The following is a 25,863-nucleotide window of genomic DNA, read 5'->3' on the forward strand; positions in this document are numbered from 1 at the left end:
CTGTTTTACCTGAAACACATGGGTCCCTTCAATCAGCTTTGACAAACGTCACAGTCATTATGTGGGTGTGAGAAAGATAATTCCTTCCAGTCTTTGAACCATTTGAACCCTTATTGCCACAACTGACCAAATCTACACACTGCCTCTCCTGTATTTTTCTGGCTAGATGAGAACATAGTTAATACTGTTCTTGTTTAGTAGAAAGTGCATCATGTGTGAAGGACAATCTGTGCCTGCACTATTCTGGTGTTCCAAGAATTTGCATTCAGTTTCTATTAATTTTGTTGCTTATTAGAAACATTGAAGAATGTTATTTTCAACAACTATTCTGCCAAACCACCAGGTTTTGATACTGTACCATCTCTAAATTGTCAAGATGGTCCAAAAGCCAGAAAGATGAGCAGGAATTCCTCATTGGGAAGATCAAAGTCATTGGCTCTGATTTCAGTTACACAAACTAGTCACGTGCAACTGCTGCTCTCCCAAACCTCCCTTATTCTGACATGGAGGGGGCCTATTTTGGTGCCTCAAGCATCCTAGGGTCCAGTGACTAGGGCTCTAAGCTGTGCACGAATGCTGGCAAAGCTATGTTCCTGGTTTTGCCAATTGTCAAAGCTGTTGGAGTTTAGATGTTTGAGCACCTGATTTTTTTTTCAGAAGTATTTTAATTCTTCCTTTAACAAAAACAAAGAATTAAATTAATTGCAGATTCCAGCATCTGCAGTCTCTTGTGTCTCTGGAGTTAGACACATTGACTAATAAACTATGGATTATAGGAGCTCAACATTTCTTCCTGGTAGCTCTACAGGGAAGTCTAATGGGCTTCTAGCTCCTACACCAGATCTAATCTAACACAGGACCTATGACCTGGGGAGTACAATCCACCAGAGGATTGTAGAAAGGTTTCTCCACAAATAACTTCCCATGTTGGACTCTGAAGCCCAGGCTTTCTGGGATTTAAATGGGTAACTACCAGAAAAATCCACATTATCTTTGCATTCTGTTACAAACTTCACTTGCTAGCCACCAATTGCATCCTCCCTTGATACTGAGCCCTATCTGTGTCTTATTCTCCCCAGCCCATGTTATCAGTCCTATGACTTTTTGAACTACCCATTTTAAATTCACCTCAGCATTGATAACAGTGTCTTTAGCCCTAGGATGGCATTCCCACCTCCCCTCAACCCTTTTATTTCTAAAGCCTCCCTTTAACCAAGGGCTTTGGTCTTCCATTTCCTGATGATTCAGTGTCATTTTTATTAACATTTGCGATGTTAAGGGTGGCATGGAAAATAATTCTTGAGACTGGTACTGGAGAAAAGCTTCTTTGCTGTTCCACATAATCCTGGAGCAATTTTGCCTCTGGAAACCAGTACCCAATTGCTTGGTCTGGTTCTTGTTGAAATAAAGTTATCCAAATGGGTAGGGTGAGGGCATGATGGGGGAAGTTTCATTTTTGTTAGAAATCATGTCATAATTGTACTACCTTGATTGTAGCTCAATTAATTGCATGTCCTCGCCAGAACATTGCCTAGTATTCCTAGCCCATTTAGAACTGAAATAATGACAAAAACTAAATAGGCAAAAAGGCATGTTGCTCCAAGTTTCTTATCCAGTTTCCATCCATTAATATGAATTGCTGCGAATATGAACACGATGGAGAGGAGAAGAGAAGCGGTTGTGTAGGTTATGCCACTGCTATTCACTTCTACAGGTGATAAGTCAACAAATACGGTCTTAACAAACCAAGGTGCACCTAAGCAGAGAAGATCAAATACATTGGAGCCCACAATGTTCGACATAGCCATATCTCCTTTACCTGGGGGCAAGGAGGAAGAAATTGTATTCATTATTGAAGTGAATGCAATAATATATTTCCAATCTCTTTCATGAATGCAGCACACGTAACTTAAAAATGTCAGTGTATTCAGATAGTGGCTAAGACAAATGCTTTGGTTGGGGTAGTTTTTATTTTGAATAATAAGGGATGGGTATTAGATTTGAACAAGTGTGTGTGAATTTTAAAGCATCAGAAGCCACGTGCTGGATGGAATAGAAACAAAGGTTATGTTTATGTAATTCAGATAATTAATAATCTATCCAAGAGATGGCACTTTAGGATGAGCCTTTTCTTACTTGAAGATTAAGAGGTAATAAATTAGTGGATAGGATGTTCAGGCTTCTCCAATTATAATGATGGTATGGCTTTTAGTCTGAAGTATTATATTAGAGTCCACTGCAGAAATAAGGGAGTTCTATACCTTTGGTGCAGAAGTACTAGTTTGGCTATGAAGTACTTTCAAACAATGTTTAATATTCCAGAATCCACCTAGTTGCATTAACTAGGCAGTGGTTTGCTGAATCTTTGAATGTTGCCACAGAATAGTTGGTAAATAAACCGATCTTCAATCTATTATTCCCATGTCTGGTTAAAAGAAATCCAAATGGGCTGTAGGTACTAGGTCAAGAAACCTTTAAGATGCAAGGTCAATTTATGATTATTGCATTTAATTTTCCTCCAAGGTCCCTTCTCTGATAGCATTCCTTGCACCCTTTGTGTTGCAAACAGGATGTCACATGAGGAACAACTTTTAAATGAAGTTATTATCTGTTAAATAGAAGCATTCAAGACTAAAAACAAAGGCTTCTTTTAGAAATTCTAATTTAGTGTTAATTTGTGTTTTTTTTGTTGGTACAGTTTATTAGGAATCTTTTTTCTGCATCTTTTGTGAATGAGTTCATTTTTTGTATACGTATGTGTTGCAACTCAACAAACTAGTATCTGGAGGGAAATAAATCTGTTGCTTAGGTACATTAATCTAGTACTTAAACTATTGAGTTGTGACATTAAAGTAGGTTTTCACTTTTCCTCTGACCCAATAAAACTTTTTTAAAAAATATACAAACTGCTCAGTATTAATGTTTTGGCTTTGATCTATGATATATAGATAATATCGGGCAAGGCATGAGAATAACTACAATTATCCCATTTTATGGATGTGATCTGCAGCAAGGATTGTGGATAACTGAAAGCAGTCATGAACAGCTTGTAATGTCACCTGTAGCTGAACAATATTAGTCCATTTCAATAATGCAGAAAGCACCCATTATAGCTCAACACTGCATCCAAGATGTTGCAACTGGTTTTATTCATTCATGGAGATTTGGATTAACTAGCAAGATGGCATTTAGTGCTCATCCAAAGACCTTAAAGTTGGTGCCTTTTTTTGGCCATTTAGAGAACAGCTAAAAATCAACCACATAGCTCTGGGGTTGAAGTCACATAACATGGATTAAAAACAGGACATCTGGCTCACTAAAAGAGCATTTGTGACTGAATGGAGTTATTTTAATACAGTAAAACTGCATTAATCCAGCATGTGCAGAACTTTGATGCCAGACAAGCAGATTATCTGGACTATTGGATGTTATTTATACTCAAAAAGACTTCTCATTCACTTTTTGAAAGTGTGTTCCACAGTAACATTTCTGTAAACATAGCAAGTTTAAAGGGATTGCAAGAACCAAGACACCAGCGAGTGTATAAAGTTAATACTGTATATTAACTAATTGCAATTTTACATTTAAAAAGCATTCATACCTTCTCTGGTAACAAGTACACTGGCCACTGTGTCTGGAATACTGGTGCCTGCTGCCAGCAGTGTAAGACCCATCACTGTTTCAGGAATGTCCAGAGTTTCTCCTGAATTAATTATTTGAACAGTGTTAGATTATCAGAGTTAACAGCACTTCCAAATCAGTTTGTTTAATAGTACAACTGTGTAAAGTTATATAACCTTACAATAACAAAAGACCAATGGTTTGAAGAAACTGCAGGACACACCTTTACAATTTTTGTAGCTGATAAATCATACATTTATATAATGCCTTTTGCAATCTCAGGACATTCTCAAAATACTTCAGAGTCAATCAAGATCTCAGAGAAGGAACTCCTTCATCTGCACCATGCTAGACGTTGATTCCTTCCAACACTGCACAGTAACTGCAGCATGTACCACCTTAAGTGCTCTGAATGCCCTTGCTATTCAAGATCTAAATAAGCTGAGACACCAGGAATTGAGGGGACATTTAATTTCCTAATCTTATTCCACCTTGTTCCTCCACCCCATCTGCAGTCAATAAATTTAGCAAAGCCTGGATGAGAAATTTAGGAATTTCTTTATGGATTAACCCTGTAATAAAATGTGCATATACATTAAGCTATAGGTTTTCTTCCCCCAATTGTAAAATAATTGTCTACAAAATGTACATAAAAGTGCATATACAATATTTGGATAAATTTTACAATGTTTGCTTTCATAAAAATCTGTTCAATAAATCTAAAGAAATACATAAGTGACAGTTTTGTGAATGAAGGGGCAGTCCAGTCTTAGTTTCAGAAGTTAGAGAATGTAAAATGATTTGATGCGTATGTGTATTGTTTAAGAACAAACAGGAAAATACTATTGTGCCATAACTAGGACACTGAACATTGGCATGAAGGAAATTCCATGCTGTAATATGTAAATGCATTGTAATAACATCTTACTACTTGTTCCACTAATGTTTATATCTTGGCATTATTTACATAATTAAATATTGCTCATTGGTACTAGACATTTTATTCAAAGAAATTCTGTGCCTTTTTCATGAATTCTAATACTCTTACAAGCAACAAGGCAACTTAATAGCATCTACTTTTTGAAATCAGTAGAAAAAACAAAATATGCACCAGTTTTTCATAAAGCTGTTTTGTATGCATTTCATTGCAGAAGCATGGTAATTTAACAAAGTACTGCATAGTTGTTAGTAAAAAAATGGAGGTCCAATCTGGTTCTCTATGATTTGTAGCAAAGAAAGAATTTTACATCTCATTGAGGACATCCCTGAGTGCTTTACAACCAATGGATTGCTTCTGAAGTATGGTCACAGTTGTAAATAGAGGAAACCCAGAAGCCGATCTATATACTGCAAGCTCCCACAGACAGTAATAATGATAATGACTGGGTAATCTCCCAATTCATCTTTCCTAATATAAAAAGGAGACCATTTGGCCCAATGAGTTATGCTGGTGCTCAGAGCAATCCCATTCCCCCACATATATCCCCGCAAATATTTTCTCATACATGCCCCTTAACACTTAACCCCTCTCAATTCTCCCGTGTAATTTATAACAGCCAGTTAAAAACCAAGCACAACTTTGGGATGTAGGAAGAAACAGGTACACCACAGTTTCAGGGGGAAACATACCACATGTCAGCACAAGAGGTCAGAATCAAACCTGGATCATTGGAGTTATGATGCAGCTACACTTCCTTCAGTACCACTGTGCCACCAATTCAAGGAAAAGTACTTAGGATAACTCCCTCACTCCTCCTAGACATAGTGTCTTGGATTCTTTGATGTCTACCAGATTAAACACCTAAGTATTTGTGCTCAGATCTCTAAAGCAGGAGGCTGTGATTTTAGATGAATTGTCACATCAGTCATTGCTTAGCTGGTAGCACTCACAGCAACTCAGAGATTGCAGGTTAAAATCCCATGAGAGATTTGAACAGATAAGTAGAGGCAGACACTGAGGAATGCCACACTGTCTTGTCCACTGTTACAAGGGCTTCAGCCTTGTGCACATGACTCACATGCTGCACCTGACCATTGTGGAGGATGGGAATGTTCCAGGAGGCACCTCACTTCAGCTTGTTAATTGTCTATGAATAGATATGGTAGTTTTGCAGAGCTTCAATCTGTTCCATTGCTTGTGTGATCACTTAACTCTGGCCACTGCTACTCATTCAGCTATTAAACATGCATGTAGTCCTGCCATGCAGTTTCACTAGGCTGGCACCTCTTTTAGGTATGCCTGTAGCTACTGCTGGCATACCACTTTGCACTCCTTATTGGGACCAAATTTGGTACCATGGCTTCATGGTAATGGTAGACCCAAAGGTTGCAAATTGTATTAGTGCATATTTCTGCCGCTACTGATGGTCCACAGTGCCCACGAATGCCCATTTCTGAGCTGGGTCTATCTCATTTAGCACATCCATAGTGCCACACAACAGAATGCAGGGTGCCCTCGCTGTGAAGGCAGGGACTTTACCCCCACAAGTACAGTGCGGTAGTCCTTCTGCCAATGCTAACATGGATAAATTGAAGATGAGATCACACCTCCTGTTGGTTCACTTCATGACCTGATATTGTCAAAGTAGCTTTTAACACATCGCAAAACCCAAATTAATCATTGTGTACGTATTGCAAAGTTAGTGACCTTCTAAGTGAACCTACAACAGTTAATATTAATTTTGCATAATGGGTTCTAGTAAAACTGATGTGGATTAGATAATGTGAAACACAAAGTCAATATGACAAGTTTGGGTGCCTTTTATACAAAAAAACCGAAAAGTGAACCTTTACAAACCCATTGCCAAAAGAGAGTGTACTACTTCATTTATACATAAAAAGATTCTAAAACACAATTCTTCTTACCCACAATGGTTACCATCCAGAACTAACACATATGTAAATCCAGAAATCCACACAGCACACATGAAGAAAGTTAGGGGGAACCATTTTCTCCGCTGATGCCTACGACAGTCCTGGGGTGGTTATGAACATAGTGTGGCGATAGGAAGAGACAGCACCCAGATAATCCGCTTCATATCAGATTCAGGCATTGCAAAACACATTTGATGGGTCTGTACCAAAAATAAAAACACACATTTTGGTTATATAATAATAAAAAAAACTGTAGATGCTAGAAATCTGAAATAAAGTCAAAATGCTGGAAATACTCAGCAGGTCAGGGAGCATTGATAAAGGGCCTCAGACCTAAAATGTTACGCATTTCTCTTCCCACAGATGTCTCCTAACTTGCTGAGTGTTTACAGCATTTTCTGTTTTTAATTACACAATTTGATTAAATAATTCCAGTGCATCAAAAAAAAATCACATGGTACTTGTGCTGCAGAATCTGGTGATGCCATACACTTAAGGCCTTGATGATTTATGTATACCCACAAGGTATACAACACAGAACACTGCAGCACAGTACAGGCCCTTCAGCCCATGATGTTGTGCCAACATTTTATCCTGCTCTAAAGATCTATCTAACTCTTCCCTCCCACATTGCCCCTCCATTTTTGCTTATCATTCATGTGCCTAAGAGTCTCTTAATTATCCTAATGTATCCTGCTTCGACCACCTCTGCCAGCAGTGCGTTCCACGCACACACCGCTCTCTGTAAAACAAAAACCTACCTCTTACATCCCCCCCAATACCTTCCTCAAATCACCTTAAATCATGCCCCTCACGTTAGCCATTTTCCACCCTGGGAAAAAAGTCTCTGGCTGTCCACTTGATATATGCCTCTTATCATCTTGTACACCTCTATCAAGTCACCTCTCATCCTTCTTTGCTCCAAAGAGAAAAGCCTAGATCGCTCAACCTATCCTCAAAGACATCTCTCCAATCCAGGTAGCATCCTGGTAAATCTCCTCTGCATCCTCTCTGAAAGCTTCCACATTCTTCCTATAATGAGGTGATCAGAACGGAACACAATACTCCAAGCGTGGTCTAACCAGAGTTTTATAGAGCTGCAACATACCTCATGGCTCTTGAACTCCATACCAGACTAATGAAGGCCAACACACCATACGCCTTCTCAACAACCCTATTGACCTGTGCGGCAACTTTGAGGATCTATGGACGTGGGCCCCCATGATCCCTCTGTTCCTCCACACTGCTAAGAGCCCTGCCATTAACCTTGTATTCCTGCCTTCAAATTCAATCTTCCAAAGTGTATCACTTCACACCTTTCCGGGTTGAACTCCATCTGCCACTTCTCAGCCCATCTCTGCATCCTATCAATGTCCTGTTATAACCTACACCAACCTTCTACACTACCCACAATACCACCAACCTTTGTGTCATCAGCAAACTTACTAACCCACCCTTCCACATCCTCAAACTCATTTATAAAAAAAAATCACAAAGAGCAGGAGTCCCAGAACAGATCCCTGCAGAACACCACTGGTCACCGACCTCCAGGCAAAATACACTCCATCTACAACCACCCTGTCTTCTATGGGCGAGCCGATTCTGAATCCACACAGCCAAGTTTTCCTGGATCCCATGCCTCCTGGCTTTCTTAATGAGCCTTCCATGAGGAACCTTATCAAACACCTTACTAAAATCCACATACACCACATCCACTGCTCTATCTTCATCAATGTGCTTTGTCACATCCTCAAAGAATTCAATCAGGCTCATGAGGCACGATCTGGCCCTCACAAAGCCATGCTGACAGTCCCTAATCAACATATGCTTCTCAAAATGCCTATAAATCCTGTCTCTAAGAATCTTCTCCAGTAATTTGCCCATCACTGAAGCAAGACTCACTGGCCTGTGATTCCCAGTGTTATCCCTACTCCCTTTCTTGAACAAAAAAACAATATTTGTCCCCATCCAAATCATCTGGCACTATTCCCGACCAGTGAGGATGCAAAGATATAGTATAAAGTTGTTGGAGACACGAGAGAGACCGCAGATGCTGGAAATCTGAAGCAACACAGAAAATGCTGGAGGAACTCAATGGGTCAGGCAGCATCTGTGGAGGAAAATGAACAACTGACGTTTCAGACTGAGACTCTTCATCAGGATTCAGCCAGTCCTCATGAAGGGTCTTGGCCTGAAACATCAACTGTTCATTTCCCTCCACAGATGCTGCCTGACCCACTGAGTTCCTCCAGCATTTTTTGTGTGTATAAAGTTGCTATTCCTAAAAGCAGAAAATTCTCCCAGTATTTAGGTTGGTCTGCATCTGTTGAGAACACAAATCAAAATTTTTTTAGTATTGATAAATGATAAGATATTTATTTATTAGTCAGATGTACATCGAAACACACAGTGAAATGTGCCTTTGTGTTACTGAGAATGTGCTGCGGGCAGCTCGCAAGTGTCGCCACTCTTCCGGCGCCAACATAGCATGACCACAACTCCTAACCTGTACATCTTTGGAATGTGGGAGGAAACCAGAGCACCCGGAGGAAACCCACACAGATACGTGGGGGAGAACATACAAACTCCTTACAGACAGTGGCCGGAATTGAACCTGGGTTGCTGGTGCCGTAATAGTGTTACGCTAACCGCTACACTACCATGCCACCCCAAGCGTTAGGGGACAGGTGATTTCCATTCAGTCCCTTGAGCCGGTTCTGCTAATGTTAGATTATAATTGATATTTTTTTTAATAAAGTTACTTACAAGCCTTGCTTCCATTCACTTGCTGAACAAAAGTCCATCCAAATCTTAGCTTCCTCTGCCAAATCTCCCACACGCTTTCTCCACCACCTCTTCCCCAACCCCCCACCCAATTTCCAGCATCTGCCTTCATTGTTCAAGGTGCAATTTACAGCTCATTGTTTTTACGAAGATTAAGACTCAAACTTGTTGTTGACAACTTTCCAACACCTCATCAGATGACCAAATGCAACAGGCTATTTGACTGGTGGAGGGATATCACAGCCAAGTTCAATCATATTTACTCATGCTGGTTGGTTAATCAAAGCTTCTCCAAGTATGCTCCCATGTGTTAAATTGGATATTTAAAGTAAAAGGCAACTTAGTGTTCGCCAAACTTTAATATATCTTCTCCTTTACTTAAGTTATAAGAATCTTACTCAAGATGGGATAATGAGATAAAGTCAGTGAAAAATCTGGCATGTTTTAAAATTTCTTTCTGAACACATCATTTTGGATGAGAACCTTTTATGCATTTGAAACTGAATCGCAAACTAGTTTATAAAGAGTGTGTTTATGACTTCCCCTAGATAAAATCCAGGAAGTCAGGAAGACCAAGTCAGCCTGCATCATAAAGCACAAATCATTGATCATTATATTTAAGCTGTAACTTTGGATTTTTTTTAAAAAAAGGGAAACTGAAAATATAAATTTCAGTAGATGGTAAAGCTAAATCCAAGACGTACTTTTTAATCTCAGAAGGATCAACAAGAAACAACACTGAAAATTAAAAATGAGGTGTGAATAGCTCAGGGGCAAATTCAAGGGAAAGGAAAGCAATGGGAAATATAGATAACCTGGGAATCTGATTTGTAGTTTAAATACAAGGATACTAGCAAACTTTGACAGAACCAAAGTTTCAGCTTTGTTTCTCTCAGCAATGCTATCCAAACCGCTAAACACTTCCAGCACCTCCTATCGCTTTTACTTTCCAATTCTTCATCATCAGTTTTTGATCAAGCGTTCGAGCTGCCTTTACTTTTTACATCTTCATTCTGTTACTTGACTGACCAGATCCCATATCTGGATCCTTGTTGGATGATTTTGTAAGGATATAGAACTGAGCTGGGCAGATATTTTAGTAACATTACTGCACCTTTTACTCTCCCTTTTTCTGATTCTATTAATAGCCTTGCTTAAATCACCGCTCGATTTCTGAAGGTTGGAGATGTTGCCTGATGCACTCTTCACTTGTGCTTAGTTACAGCAGTCATGATTTTTAAACATATTTACCACATATTCTACAATGATTTAATTTCACTCCAGCTGGACAAGTTATTGTAAACTGGAAAATGGTCATTATTTTTGAAGAATGACAACTACAATCAGGTCTGTGATTATTGCAAAGTTTACACCTGTCTTCATAATTAAATTCTTCACAAAATCATTATCCAATCATTTGTTCAAAATGAATAACTCTGCAATAATTCTGAAAATATAGTAAGGTGATCGTCCTTTTACTTTTCTTCCTTGGGATTGAGGATTTTTATCATACCTTACACACAGTTGTAGCACCATTTTCTGTATACCAACCTATGAACTTGCATATCTGGGTCCAATCTTGTTTCCTACTAAGTGGTTCAAATATTCCATAAAAATCCAGCTTTCAAAAATGCTAATATACTAGATTGAATTATCTTAATGTACTTAAGAATACATCAAATGTTCTGCAAAGTTTAGCAAATACAGATTATTAAACTGAATATTGAATGTCCTCAAAAGATAGCTGTACATTCAGCACTCCTTTTCAAATCATTCTTTGAACAAGTGTCAAAAAAAAACAAGAACAAACTATTAGACTGATGTAGCCTGCAAAAAGTAGAATCATAAAGAGCTTGTTTGTCCCATTGTGCCCATGTTGGCTCTTTCAAAGAATACTTTGGTTAATTTTACCTTACCTCATCTCTGTGTAGCTGGTGAAACATCATTTGAGCAACAATATCAAAAGCAGTGAAATCACAAAAAAACACGATAGTCTGGATCTATCACTCAAAGTACGAGTAAATTCTTGAGCAACTGGCCAGTGGTTTGAAAGCATGAAAACAAGGGAATTATCACTTAGAAATACTAGCAAGTACATTAGGTTTTCTGTGGGAAAAGTATGTTAAATAATTTCCCCAATCTCATTTTTTTCTAGCAGAGTCCATTGCACAAAATTCAATACTGAAGTCTTAGATGACATTCTTTGGGCGGGTAGAGAATAACCTTCTTTGGGGGGGGGGGGGGGGGGGGGGGGGGGTTGGTGTGGTTTATTATTGGGTAGATAGGGGTTTCAGTATGGATTTTGTATTGATATCTTAATGCACATTTAATGTGACATTCCTTTGGTTGTTTTAAACTGGCACCATGCACAAAAAAAGTGAACCACTTCCCATTGACCCTCATTGCTAAAAGTTTCTTATCCAAGTAGACATGTTTAGATGTTAATGTACCAATCCATCCAAATGGCTTATCCCAATATTACCTTCAGTAATCTCTGAGAGTCCGTGTAAACTGAGTGAGTGTTGGGAATAGTCAGAATCATCCCGAAAGATCCCACTATCTGATCGAGAACGGCGATATATTAGTGGTCCAGTTTTCCCCTGCCAGTCCATTAGTGCCTCTTGTTCATTGCTTTCTTCCATTGCTTGTGTCAGGCAAGTACAGCATGGGCTAAACTTCTTTGTTATGTACCGATTTAGTTTAATGTCGAAGCACATGACCACAACATATACTGCATAAATCAATAACAAAGAAGCAGACTCGTACCTGGAAAAAAATAGACAACTTTCAAATTAGCACACCAATTAACTCAAGCACTGTTTTCATTGAGAATGATAGTCACCCATGTACTATGAAGTACACTTGATATTCAATACTTATTACCGTGGGCAATATTGTGATCACTTCTGTATCAGTACTCAAACTTAAAAGCTCCTTAAAAACCAAAAACATAGATAAGCTAAATCCTGGGTTCATGAAAATGGACCAAAGATTGAAAGTGGAACTTCAAACCAAATTCAAACTCATAGCGGAATTTTTCTGGGGCGTATTCCCGGCCAGATTGTGAGGGAGGGTGGGAGAAACCCATAGATTTGATCATGCAAATTATTAAAATCTGTCTAGCTGAAGGAAAATGTGGAATGTTAGCATGAAGGGAGTAAAAATTTGTTTAATTTAAAAATCCATCTCCTTGTTGCAATTGTTTAATAGTTTTGGTTTAAATAATTACAAGCAACTACTGAATTTTAGATTCAATTTTTAGTGATGAAAGATGAGGAATGTTTAAGCTAATTAGAAAATGCCTTGTTTTTGGACATGAGCAAATATGATCCATGTAGTGCAGCTGGATGTAGATTAAAGCTTCCCCATACCCCCAGGCTTGGAGGAATTTCTAAAGCTGCACTGCTGAAGCTTTCACTTTTCCACATCATTCATCTTATCATCCCCTGGTGAATTTAATAGTTTTTGCTCACAAAAATCAAAACTGTTCTAACCTCATTCACACAGAGTCTTTGGATAAGATTCATCCCAATGAAATTTGAAATTAGAGCCAAGAAGGTGGCATATTAGTTTAATGGTTATGACACCACTTGGTCCAGTCTTAAAGTTTTTCTCTTGAAAAAAATTAAATGGTACTAATTATCAACGTTTACATGAAACAGAATAGACTGGAATGTAGCACAGCTCTAACAAGATATACAAGGGTGTTTTGTGCATCAAATTCCCCAGTTTTCTAAAGAGGCTATAGCTTTGAATGCAACAAGCTGCCCCCAGCCAGTGTCTTTAGTCACTGAGTGCTTCTCGTTGGCTAGTTCGTTAGAGAAGTCCTGGGATGAAGGTGGCTGGTTAGGAAAGTTGGTTGACTGAGTAAAGAAAACAAAACAGTGATTTTGGGATCTCGTTCGCATGCACAGCCCAGAATTACAACTACATACTTAATAATTAGATGGAGAAATTACATTCAAATTATGCTTTAATAATACATTGAAAAGTCTTACCAGTGTATCACGTTATCAAAGATAATAGCAATTAATGCCGCAACACTGATGGCATAAGCTGCACAATCCCTGAACAGTGGCCAGCAAGTCAACTTGCAAACCTAGAAAAGTTTACAAAATTAAGAAATTATAAATACTTAACATGTCTGCACTGCACTGATGAAAGGACCTTTTCCTCTACATGATAGTTAACAAATTCATTATTAATGCTAATGACCACTTGTATCTTTTTCCAATTCCTTCCCATGACTGGGTTTTTACTCAACGAGTGCAAGAGCTTAAGAGCAAGTTCCATTGATAGATTATGACATTTGGCATGACTTATACACAGTTTGGGAAAGATTTATAGTGATCCACTGAACTTGCTTGTTGCTCCTTTAACTCCCTCCCTACATGCCCTTAGTAAGCTTGTGTTACTTCTCCCTGGCTTCTGCTCCATCTCCAAGTCTACACTACGCTCCAAGAGAAAATACTTTAATCCTACCATCCTTACAGACTACTGCCCCATCCCCAAACCCCCACTCTTCTCCAATATTGTGGACTCCAAAATTCATGTTGTTCTTCTCAGATGTTTGAATCCTTCCAAGTTTCCAGCCTTTCTGTCACTGTTATGATTATGTAGAATGTAGTTAAAGGTAATCTCTCCCTCCTTAACTTGTCTGCAGCCTTTGACATGGTTGACCATGCCTTCTGCCTCCAAAACCCGATCACTGTTGTCCAGCTGGGTGGGGCCATGCTCACCTATCCAATTGCAGCCTGTGCACCTACTCCACCAATTATTTTTCCACACCTGCATGCTCAGCTCTGGTGTCCTGCGAGGATCTTTCCTCACGCTTCTCCTATCCATCTTCCACACTGCTCCTCAGTGATGATCCGCAAACAGTTCACGTTTCTACATGTACACTGATGACACCCAGCTCCACCTCACCACCTCCTCTCCAGACCCTCCCTCCATGTCTTCAACTTGGCAAATGAGCAGAAATTCCCGCAGCTAAACACTGGCAAGGCCAAAACTGACTACGTTCACTAACCACCAATTCCATGAAATCTCCCACATATCAGAAACAGTTCAGTTCACTAACGTGGTATAATATTTGACTCTCCCACTACATAGTGACAACATCACTAAGATTACCTATTTCCACCTCCAATGTCACTAGACTTTACCAGGACCTCAGCTCATCTATTATTGAAAACCTTATCATACTCCTTTCTTCCAGAATCTACTGTCCCAATAATCTCCTGCCCAGCCTCTCTTGTTTTACTGTCACCGTGGATACTAACCTACAATGGCTCTGGTCAATCAACACTTCTATTTTAAAATCCTCACCTTTGATTTCAAATCCCTTCATGACCTCACCCCTCCTCATATCTAATCTCCAGCCTTGCAAACAAATCCTATCAATCATCCCCAGGTTTATTTGTTCCACCATTAGTGGCTGTGCCTCAAGCCTTCCGTGACCCAAGCTCAGAATTCCCTCTGAACCTTGCTACCACATTCCTCATTTGGAATCCACTTTAAAACCTGCACATCATTCTCCATCACTTCACACGGGACCCCACCACCAAGCACATCTTCCTCTCCCCACCCCTTTCTGCCTTTCGCAGGGACCGCTCTCTCTGCAACTCCCTAGTTCACTCGTCCTCCCCCATGCATCCCGCTCCCACCCTGGGAACTTTCCACTGCCCCCACCTTAAGTGCAACACCTGCCCCTACACCACCTCCGTCCAGGGACACAAACAGTCCTTTCAGGTGAGACAGAGATTTACCTGCACCTCCCTTAACATCATCTACAGCATTCTGTGCTCCAAGTGTGGCCTCCTCTACATTGGCGAGACCAAACGCAGACTAGCTGACCATCTCGCAGAACACCTGCAATCCGTCCATAACTGTGATCTCCATCTCCCCGTTGCCAGTCACTTCAACTCCCCCCTCCCACTCCATCACAGATATATCAATCATCAGCCTCCTCCACTGCCGGGAGAATTCCAAGCGCAAACTGGAGGAACAGCAACTCATTTTCCATCTTGGAACCTTGCAGCCTAACAGCATGAACATTGAATTCTCCCACTTTAAGTAACCCCTACCCCCCTCCACACCCACCATGCCTCTTCTTTTCTTCCCTTTCCCAGCCTCTTTTTTCCCTACCCCTCCTTACATTTGACCCATCCCCTGGTGGATCTGCTCTCCCCTCCTCCCCCGCACCTGCCTATCACTGTCTCTTACCTGTATCCACCTATCGGCACCTTGTGCCCACCCTGCCTCCCCTCTTTTGTCCACCTATCACTGCTCAGCTTTTCCCTCCTATATATTGGGCTTCCTCTTTTCCTATCTTCAGTCCTGAAGAAGGGTCCTGACCCAAAACGTTGACTGCCTGCTTTTCTCCACAGATGCTGCCTGGCCTGCTGAGTTCCTCCAGCATCATCATGTTTTTTTTAATATTTAGATTCCAGCATCTGAAGTCCTTTGTTTCTCTTAAAACCTACCTCTCTGAATGTTAGATCTTTGTCTATTACATCACCATTTCATATTATCAAATTGTTTGAAAATTGTCTGTTGAAATGTCTTGGGATATTTTGCTACATCATAAACATAAAATGAGTGGTTATCACCAATAAAATTAACAAAAGAATCTTCAAATTTTGACAAGATAATGGTTTAATCTCACCTCTTAATTGTCAGTGACATCATTCTATTTACATACCATAGTGGTTAATAGTCCACATGCAGCACAGATACCAAGCAAATTGTAAACTGCAGATCCAACTATTGTACTAATTCCAATATCTCCCTTTGTCACAAAGACACCTGTGTACGAAGAGTGAGAGATCAGACAGCAATATTTCACAACTTAGTATTCTATTAGAATGCATACTTTAACCAAAACTGCAAGGTTTAATTCCATACAATCCAAATGTAAATGTTCGAGATTGTTTTAAAGAATATTTCAAAATAGGAACTTATTGAAAAGTGGCATCAGTGGGATGTTTACCTGTTTTGTCCAACAACTACTGTTGACAACTTTGCAAAAGAGTTCCAGGATTTTACACAAATTTGCCTGGAAATTCAGTTCTTTAATACTGTTTTTATACAACTTTATGCAATTGAAAAATCAATTTTCCCATTGAGTGAACCATAAGAGCATCCATTTCTAGGTCATTTTGCATCATTTGGACAATGACTTCCTGTAATGCTATCCCCATGGCAACAATGCAGACAATGACATCAATGTTTTCCATGAATCAATGAAAGTGATCCACATTTTCTTTCTGACTGCCAACATTGGACACATCCTGGAGAAGGTCAGTGGTCAGACTTCTGCAGTGCCAAATTGGCAGGCCTCAAGACAAGCAAAATATTTAACTATATCTTTCGACCTGCATTTACATCAGCCACCTGTATCCCCGAATTAAACTCAAACTCTGGCCCACAATTCCCACTCCTCCTATTGCAGCCCAATAAAACCTGAAAAATGCCAATATGCACTCCCAGACCCTCTCACATTTCCATCCCCACCCCAGCAACTCCCAACCCACTAAGGCACCAAACTCTCTCTCTGCTGATCATTCCTCCTTCTCCACCCCAAAACACCAACTCAGGCCTTAAATGCCTTGCAACCCCAGTCCCCAGCTCCAGTCAGGGCTCTGGCTCATCTTTGGAGCCCAGAGGCACATTTTGAAAAAAAAAGGTAACACCCAGTTTGACACAGTGGGCTGATGACACAGTGGCTAATGGCTAATTCCAGAGTAAAAATGATGCAATTCTGCAGCCACACTTTATATCAAAGCAAAACTGACATTTCAACTTCAATTCAGCAATCTGCAATGGTTACTGGCTACCTTTAGGACACACCTAAATTTCTAGGAGAATAAGCAACTTCAAACTAATGGTAAAGATGTTTTAAAAATATTCCTCAGAATCCTTTAAAGATAAAGTTGCAAAAATTAAATATAAAAGATTCAAGGTATTCAGTTAACACTAAAGTCAAACCTAGACTGATGGAAGTGACCAATGAGTATAATTGGAACATGTTTTTGTGTTCATGCAGATAGGGGGCCTAAAATTTTAAAAAGGATAATAAAAATCTTACCAGAAAAGAAGTGACTAGTTCAGGTGCAGAGCTTCCAACTGCCATAAATGTTGCTCCAGCAACGTCCTGAGAGAGACCGAGACCTGACAATTACAAATGCTGTTATATTATTGGAATTCAAAGTATTATGTATTTAAAAGAAGTTTGCTGAAACATTACACAAAGAAAGGGTACAAACTTGTCTTTAGACTGCCTTGTGGTGGGAGTTTTATGCACCACAGAATAGCAACTCAAAACCTCATGAAGCGATTATCCCAAGGGCCTTCACTTGGTCAAGTACAAATACATTCCAGAGTAAAAATGATGTAATTCTGCAGTCATACTTTATATCAAAGCAAAACTGACATTTCAACTTCAATTCAGCAATCTGTAATAATTACATGTTGAACAACATCAGAAATTCTGTTAAATGCATTTTTATTGAGATCTATTTAGTTGGTTTCTTGAAGCATTCGAACACCAATTACAAATACTCCAAAGAAGAAAATTCAGGCCAACTGAGAATGTTACACATAGTTTGACATAAAAAGAGAACAAAAACTACATTGAACTCTTTCTTCACAAGATGCAAGGCTTCCCATCCCTTAAAGGCAACTACAAAAATATGCAAGATGTAAAAGTTAAATTGTTGAGCATTCAACTCCAGTGATGTGAAAATCTTAAATTGATGCAAGTTATTTGAGAGAGACCATGCACAAAATTCAATGGGATGCATATAATTTTTGAAAAAATATATTATAATTATACGCTATTCAGAAGGGAAATCCTGAACACTCTAAGCTTCAAAAGCTTAAATTCAAAAGTGAGATTCATTCTCTTGATCCAAATTGCTTTAACCAGCTGCATGGATAGAAGTTGCTACCAGTTGCAAGTTACCAACATTCACATTGATATAGGGGAACTGGATCACTTGTGGAACTCCCAATGTTGATTTGCTGTTCAATGTCATCCTCACTGTAAATGCCAAAGGTATTTAAGGTGGCATGGTGTAATGCTATCAGGAGGCTAGGTCAGACAAGCCCCTTCTACAAAACAGCAGAAAGAACTGACAACTGGCAAAGCTGCACAGCCAAGGCTTTGCTGGCTGTCAAAGATGTTGAAAGCATCCGAATGTTCCTTAATTCAAAAGCTTTTAAAAAGTCAATGAAACAATTAAATGTTGAATATTAAAATCACTTAAGACATTTAAGTAATAACAGTAAAGCAAACAATTAAAAGATTTTGTAATTTATTAATTTGATTTTTTCCCTTGTAGCTGTTCCTCTCAATTGAAATTGAAACTGGCAGCAACTTTTATCCATGCATCTGGTTAAAGCAATTTGGATCAAGAGAATGAATCTCACTTTTGATTTAAGCTTTTGAAGCTTAGTGTTCAGGATTTCCCTTCTGAATAGTGTATAATTATAAAGTTTTTTTTCCAAAAATTATATGCATCCCATTGAATTTCATGCACGGTCTCTCTCAAATAATTTGCATCAATTTAAGGTTAATTGAAACTGGTCAGCTTGCTGTTTCTGCACCAGTTCTAACCTTGGCCCCATTCAGCAAAAACATCCTCCATTGAGACTACTGGGCAACTCAGCAAATTCTGGCTTAGTTGTCGGACTGAATGGACAACAGAGCACACTTAGCTGGTCCATGTTGTGGACATCCTGATATTTCTGTGGTAAAATGCCAGCAATTTGGCCTCAAATATTGCAAGGAGCATCACTGGAATGATTGAGAAAACACCAATTACAAATACTCTAAAGAAGAGCTTTATGACACTAAGACACTCAATTTAAAAAAAAGGTCAGTTTAAAGTGTCTTTTGCGAGAAGAAGCAAAGAATGTTTAAAAGGAGGATATTCTAGAGCTTAGTGCCTTGGCAGCTGGAGCTCCTGATCCTTTAACTGGAGGATGGTTTGACCCTGAACCAATTCTTGCCTCCAGAGGAGTAGGAGATTCGGTGGGTAATACGATCAAAAGAAAATTGGTGAAAATGCTCAAGATTACATTGTACCTGCTGAAATAATTCATGGGCCAATGCCTAGCATTTGGTCACTTCATCAAAACACTTTACATGATGGACTAGAAAATGCTGCTGGTCCCAAGAGTCAGGACACTTACAGCTCCAATGTGGAAGTTGCAAACTTGCTGCTGTGCTCTGCAAGCTATTTGCCAGATTCATTCCAGCACTAGAGTCCGGTAGTGAAGCACAAAATTCCCCCGGAGTATTGCTGGACCTAATGCAGCAACAGCAAGTTCATTCATTTGTACAGCAAGATGGCCATGAGGGGAAGGGGTAATTGAAACAATGTAATTTGCTTTATGGTCAAGTTCCCTCTCATGGTTTTAGTTGTTTAAAAGTATTTTAAACTTTTCCAATAATTAATATTTCAACTTTTCAATTGATGTTTAATTGTTTTGGACAGTTTTAGTATCGGGGATATTCAGCAGCATCAAAACCTGGAGCACATCTGCCATCCATCAGAACATTTCCTCAGCTGCTTCATGTGCAGGGGCTGTTCTAGTCTCCCACATTATGTTGTGCAAAGCCTTGCTGCGGTGCCATTTAAGATTGGGTTGGCACCAGGCAGCTCACTGACATTTGACAGATCTATAACAGGCGAGTCTGTATTTTCTCATGCCAGGAGTGAGTGTGGCTGACTTGCCACTGGCAGTGTGTCCTTGCTCATTAATTGACATGTGGAGCAGAAGATGTCTTGTGGAGAGGAATAAAGCATTTTCACATATTTGTTGGACACTTGCTAATTTGGTTCTTGTCTTCTCCACTTTTCCATCACTAGCTTCTTACAGAACAAACCAGACCAGTAAATGTTAACATGATCATTTGTTAAATGACATTCAAGGGATGATTATTACACAACTATTTATTGAACTATTTTAATGTCACATTTTGTACAAATTCGCCATACCCTGAATAATCAGTAAACACAAGAGATTCTGCAGATGCTGGAATCTGTAGCAACACACACAAAATGCTGGAGGAACTCAGCAGGTCAGACAGCATCTGTGGAGGGAAATAAACAGTTGACATTTCGGGTCAGGACTGGAAAGGAAGAGGGCAGAGGCCAGAATCAGGAGGTCAGGGAGGGGCAAGGGGAGGAGTACAGGCTTGCAGGTGATAGGCAAGTCCAGGTGATGGGGGGGGGGGGGGGCAGGGAAAAAAAAATGGAGGGATGAATGGAAATGATGCAAGAAGCTGAGAGGTGATGGGTAGAAGAGGCAAAGGGCTGAAGAAGGAGGAATCCAGTAGGAGAGACCATGGAAAAAAGGGAATGAGGTGGGGAATAGATTGGTAGGTCATGAGGGCAGGGGAGGGGAAAGAGAAGGAGTGAGAGGGCCACAGGAATGAGGGAAGATCAGGGAGCCGAGGGGGGGGGGTGTGGGTGGTGGGTGGAAGGGGGAGGGAAGAGGAGAGGGTTTACCAGAAGTTAGAGAAATCAATGTAGAGGCCGTCAGGTTGGAGACAATCTGCGTCGGGGGTCTCACCGACGTAGAGGATGCTGCACTGGGAGCACCGGATACAATAAATGACACCCTCAGATTCACAGGTGAAGCGCTGTCTCACCTGGAAGGACTGTCTGGGGCCCTGAATGGTGGTGAGGGAGGTGGTGTAGAGACAGGTGTACCACTTTGTACGGTTGCAGGGATAAGTGCCGGGAGGGTCATCAATGGGGAGGGATGAGTGGTCAAAGGAGTCGCGGAGAGAGCGATCCCTGTGGAAAGTGGTGGGGGGGGGGGGGGGTGGGAGGGGAAGATGTGCCTGGTGGTGGGATCACATTGGAGGTGGCGGGATCACATTGGAGGTGGCAGAAGTTGCGGAGAAAGATGTGTTGGATGCAGAGGCTCGTGCAGTGGTAGGTGAGGACAAGGGGCAGCCTGTCCCTGTTATGTCGGGTGGGGGATGGGGTGAGGGCAGACGTGTGGGAAGTTGAGGAGATGCGGGTGAGGGCAGCATTGATAGTGATGGAAGGGAAACCCCGTTTACAGAAAAAAAAGGACATCTTAGATGTCCTGGAATGGAAAGCCTCATCATGGGAGATGAAGTGGAGGAACTGGGAGAAGGGGATGGCATCCTTGCAAGTGACTGGTTGGGAAGAGGTGTAGTCAAGGTAACTGCAGGAGTCAGTGGGTTTATAAAGGATGTTGGTGGTTAATCTATCTCCGGAAGTGGAGACACAGAGATCCAGAAAGGGGAGAGGGGTGTCGGAGATGGACCAAGTAAATTTAGGGCAGGGTGGAAGTTGGAGGCAAAGTTGATGTAATTGACGAGCTCAGCACAGGTGCAGGAAGTGGCCCCAATGCAGTCATCAATGTAGCAAAGAGTTGGGGAGCGTTAATGGTGTAGGCTTGGAACATGGACTGTTCCACATAGCTGACAAAGAGGCAGGCATAGTTGGGGCTCATGCGAGTGCCCATGGCTGTACCTTTGGTTTGGAGAAAGTGGGAGGAGCCAAAAGAGAAGTTGTTTAGGGTGAGTCCCAGTTCTGACAGACAGAGGGGGATGGTGGTGGAGGGGAACTGGTTGGGTCTGTTGTCGAGAAAGAACCCGAGAGCCTTGGGGCCTTCCTGATGGGGGTGGAAGTGTACAGAGACTCGATGTCCATGTTGAAAATGAGGCGGTCAGGGCTGGGGAACTGAAAGTTATTGAAGTGATGGAGGGCATGCAAAGTGTCATGGACGTAGGTGGGAAGGGACTGGACCAAGGGGACAAAATGGAGTCAAGATATGAGGACGTGAGTTCAGTGGGGCAGGAGCAGGCAGAAACAATGTGTCTGCCAGGGCAGTTGGTTTGTGGATCTTGGGTAGGAGATAGAAATGGGCAGTGTGGGGTAGGGTAACTATGAGGTTGGAGACTGTAGAAGGGAGATCTCCAGAGGTGATGAGGTCAGTGATAGTGTGGGAGACAATGGCCTGATACTCCTTGGTGGGGTGCAGGTTGAGGATAAGTAAGAGGAGGTGTCCGAGAGTTGATGTCTTGTCTCAGCAGGGTAAAGGTCAGTCCGCCAGACTCCAACAGCACCACCCTCGTCTGCGGGTTTGATAGTAAGATTGGGATTAGTGCGGAGAGAGTGGAGGGCAGTGCGTTCAGTGGGGGGGGGGGGGGGATGGGGAGGAGGTTGGAATAGGTAACTGGAGTGGTGAAGTTGAGTACTAGTCGATAGTCAAGATTCCCCACCCTCAGTGATGTGTGTTGCCAGCACATTTATCACCCAAGTAGTTTATCTAGGATCACGTACAGGCAACAGACTTCCTGCCCATAGAATAGTTGTGAATCAATTAACCTTTTTGTGGCTATTTGTGAATCCAATAACTTCACTACCAAATCTATTATTTTTTTAATTCCAAGTTTATAAATACTACAATGAAACTGCTGGAGGCATTTGTACCAGCATATCTAAATCTTTAATCCACACATCCAGATTAGTTTTCTAATCTCATTAAAAATAGAGTTAATGTTTTATCAGTATTTCTCTTCCCATTGACGCAGCCTGACTCACTGAGTGTTTCCAGCATTTTGTTTTTATTTTAGGACTTCCAGCATCTACAGTTTTATTATTTTGATTCTATTCGTTATACTACCGTGCCCCAGCAGTTTCTAAAGGGGTGTCCACAGGAAGTTGAACTTTGTCGTCTGTAAGTGAGTGCAGGTGCGAGTGATTATATCCCAGAGTGAACATTCACACTTACGTTCACTGATCACCTCCAAGGAAGGTAGGAAATATTCTTCACAAACTATGTCTATAGCCAGCAGCATGTAGAGAATGATGATGAAGTGAATAATTATGCCTCCTTCTCGTCTCTCTTCAGGCGTAAAAATTCCTTCAGGGAACTCCGATGAAGGAGACTTTACGCACTTGGTTAAGTTATCTGCTTAAAGTTAGAAAAAAAGCATAACATTGCAATTGAACTAGATAAATACCAATGCAATTCAAACAATACAACTTAAACAGTGGAGAAATAGGCGACCTCAAGAACTTGTTTAAACTGTATAAACAATCAGTTGTGTCATGAAAGGGATGAGCAGCAACTAACCCGTTACAGCGCGGCGAACTCGCTGAGTGTTTCCCAGACTGGAGAACGAGGCTACCACTTTGTGAATGAGATGGGTTACTCCATAGACAACCAGGCAGATTCCTACTGCAAGGAAGATCACTTCGCTTCGTCTTTTTCTAGGCTTCAGAATTCCTACTGTACTCATCATTGATCTGACTGGACTTTTCACAACTTTATCTAGACGATGTTTCCCGATTGCAAGAAGTACTGGCAAACCTCAAACATCACACTTTAATGGCAACTAATGAGTTTAGCTTTGGTTCTAGGCACTGAAATGGGTTCAAACGCTCATCACAGCGAACTTTTGATTGGAACGCATTGGAGCTCAGATGACATGGGTCACGAGCTGTGCTAACTAATCATCTGAGTGAACCAGCCTTTCCAAATAGCCAATTAACTCCTTGACCAGGGAGAAGGGTTTGAGGTGGAAAAGGGGAGCGGTCCCCTAGGGAAGGAGGAGGTTGTATTTCATTAGATAATATGGAATGTTAGATGCTTTGGTTACGTAGTTTTAACAAGAAAAATCTAAAGAGCAAAGCCAAAGCCTTTATTGAATTTAATAGATTAAAGAAAGGTCTTGCGAGAAAAAGAGCTTTGCACAGAGACCAACGTAAGTATATTTTAGATACAGTTGGTTTTGTGCTTACGCCTCTGATTAGATTCTATAACAAACTGTTTCCACGCCCACTTTTTTTTGAAAACTTGCATCACAACTATTTCTCGTGACTGTGAAAATAATGGGGCTTTCACGGAAAACATACGCAAATTTACAGAAGAAATGATCGCGTGTACCATTCTGAATGTCAGAGTCTCGATGACAAGCCGGGGGCACGTTTGATTGGGGGAGGAATCTAATCTCCACAGTTGGGTTTTTAAATTTTCCCTAATATTCTGTAGCAATTCTTTGTTTAAGAAGTTACTATAATAAGGGTAACTGGACAGTTATTATTGTTTATTGGTATGTAAATTGCAATAAAGTATAAATTACAGTATAATAAAACAAACTAGAATTTGCAATGCTAAATACAGTATTTGCATTAGCAAAACTGATTACAATGTTTTAATATAAGCAGCACCTAATGAATAGTATATGTCAGAACTCGTAAAAATTGGGAACGTTGCTATATTACACCTTAACAGTGATTTCATCCCACTTAGGAAAAATATTGCCTTCCCTGGTAATTCCTGTTATGCATCTGAAATTTTAAAGTTGAGAGATTTATTTCATAACGCCACCTCTTCCAGTTGCTAAGCAAACTGGCAGGGATTAAGAGTGGACCTGGCTTTTATCAACCATGTTGTGGTAAACACCATATCTTTGCTGTGAGCGTGCCAGTGATTTGGCCTCAGTAATTAACCTCTTTGGGCATGCTCGTGGAGTTGAGGCTGAATGACTCCCACTCCAGTTCTGTGGGTTCTAAGGTGATTGAAGAGTTTTCTGCAGGATCAGCAGACTACCACAGTTGACGACTGATAGGGCAGGTGGGTAGGTTGGGATGTGGTTCTGTTCTTCCACTATTTGTGACTGGTCTTCCCAATTTCATGTGGTGGAAGCTTGAGATGCTTATTACCTTTCCAAATGCTATCTCTCCATGTTGAGCTGTCGAGGGCCAGGCCATGAGTTGATGAGAGTGTTCCTTTTTTTCCAAGGAAACTTTGAGAATGTTTTCTCTATCCTCCTGGAAACTTTCCCCATGATGCAGCTTAGATGGGGTACTTGTTTCAGCAGTCTGGTGTTGGGCAATGGGCTGGTTGAATGCTATCAGAGGATTGATGCTGAGGAATGTTAACCTGGGAGAGGACACTGACACAAGTTCACTTAGTGTTCTGCAGGGATCTGTTCTGGGACCCCTGCTCTTTGTGTTTTTTTAATATATAAATGATTTGGATGAGGATGCGGAAGGGTGGGTTAGTAAGTTTGCTGATGGTGCAAAAGTTGGTGGTGTTGTGGATAGCATAGAAGGTTGCTGTAGATTACAACAGGATATTGATAGAATGCAGAGCTGGGCTGAGAAGTGGCAGATGGAGTTCAACCCGAAAAAGTGTAAAGTGATACACTTCGGGAGATCGAATTGGAAGGCAGAATACAAGGTTAATGGCAGGACTCTTATCAGTGTGGAGGAACAGAGGTATCTTGGGGTCCACGTCCACAGATCCCTCAAGGTTGCCGCATGGGTCGATATGGTTGTTAAGAAGGTGTATGGTGTGTTGGCCTTCATTAGTCAGGGTATTGAGTTCAAGAGCCACGAGGTAATGTTGCAGGTCTATAAAACTCTGGTTAGACCACACTTGGAGTATTGTGTTCAGTTTTGGTCGCCTCATTATAGGAAGGATGTGGAAGCTTTAGAGAGGGTGCAGAGGAGATTTACCAGGATGCTGCCTGGATTGGAGATCATGTCCTATGAGGATAGGTTGAGTGAGTGAGGGCTTTTC

The 25,863-nt window shown here is 40.8% G+C and overlaps 1 protein-coding gene across 1 annotated transcript; it reads right to left on the reverse strand.

Annotated features, from left to right (window-relative positions):
* Positions 1 to 1,449: 1,449 nt before the first annotated feature.
* Positions 1,450 to 23,472, reverse strand: slc24a5 (solute carrier family 24 member 5). Its single transcript, XM_052040585.1, is given in 12 exon segments — positions 1,450 to 1,819; positions 3,602 to 3,703; positions 6,487 to 6,505; positions 6,507 to 6,680; positions 6,682 to 6,695; positions 11,762 to 12,045; positions 13,278 to 13,378; positions 15,983 to 16,086; position 16,773; positions 17,369 to 17,451; positions 23,065 to 23,244; positions 23,410 to 23,472. Coding segments are annotated over 11 exon segments (1,266 nt in total). The 5' UTR covers positions 23,132 to 23,244; positions 23,410 to 23,472; the 3' UTR covers positions 1,450 to 1,502.
* Positions 23,473 to 25,863: the final 2,391 nt, after the last annotated feature.

This window comes from Pristis pectinata, chromosome 28 (genome assembly GCF_009764475.1).
Source record: "Pristis pectinata isolate sPriPec2 chromosome 28, sPriPec2.1.pri, whole genome shotgun sequence".
NCBI lineage: Eukaryota > Metazoa > Chordata > Chondrichthyes > Rhinopristiformes > Pristidae > Pristis > Pristis pectinata.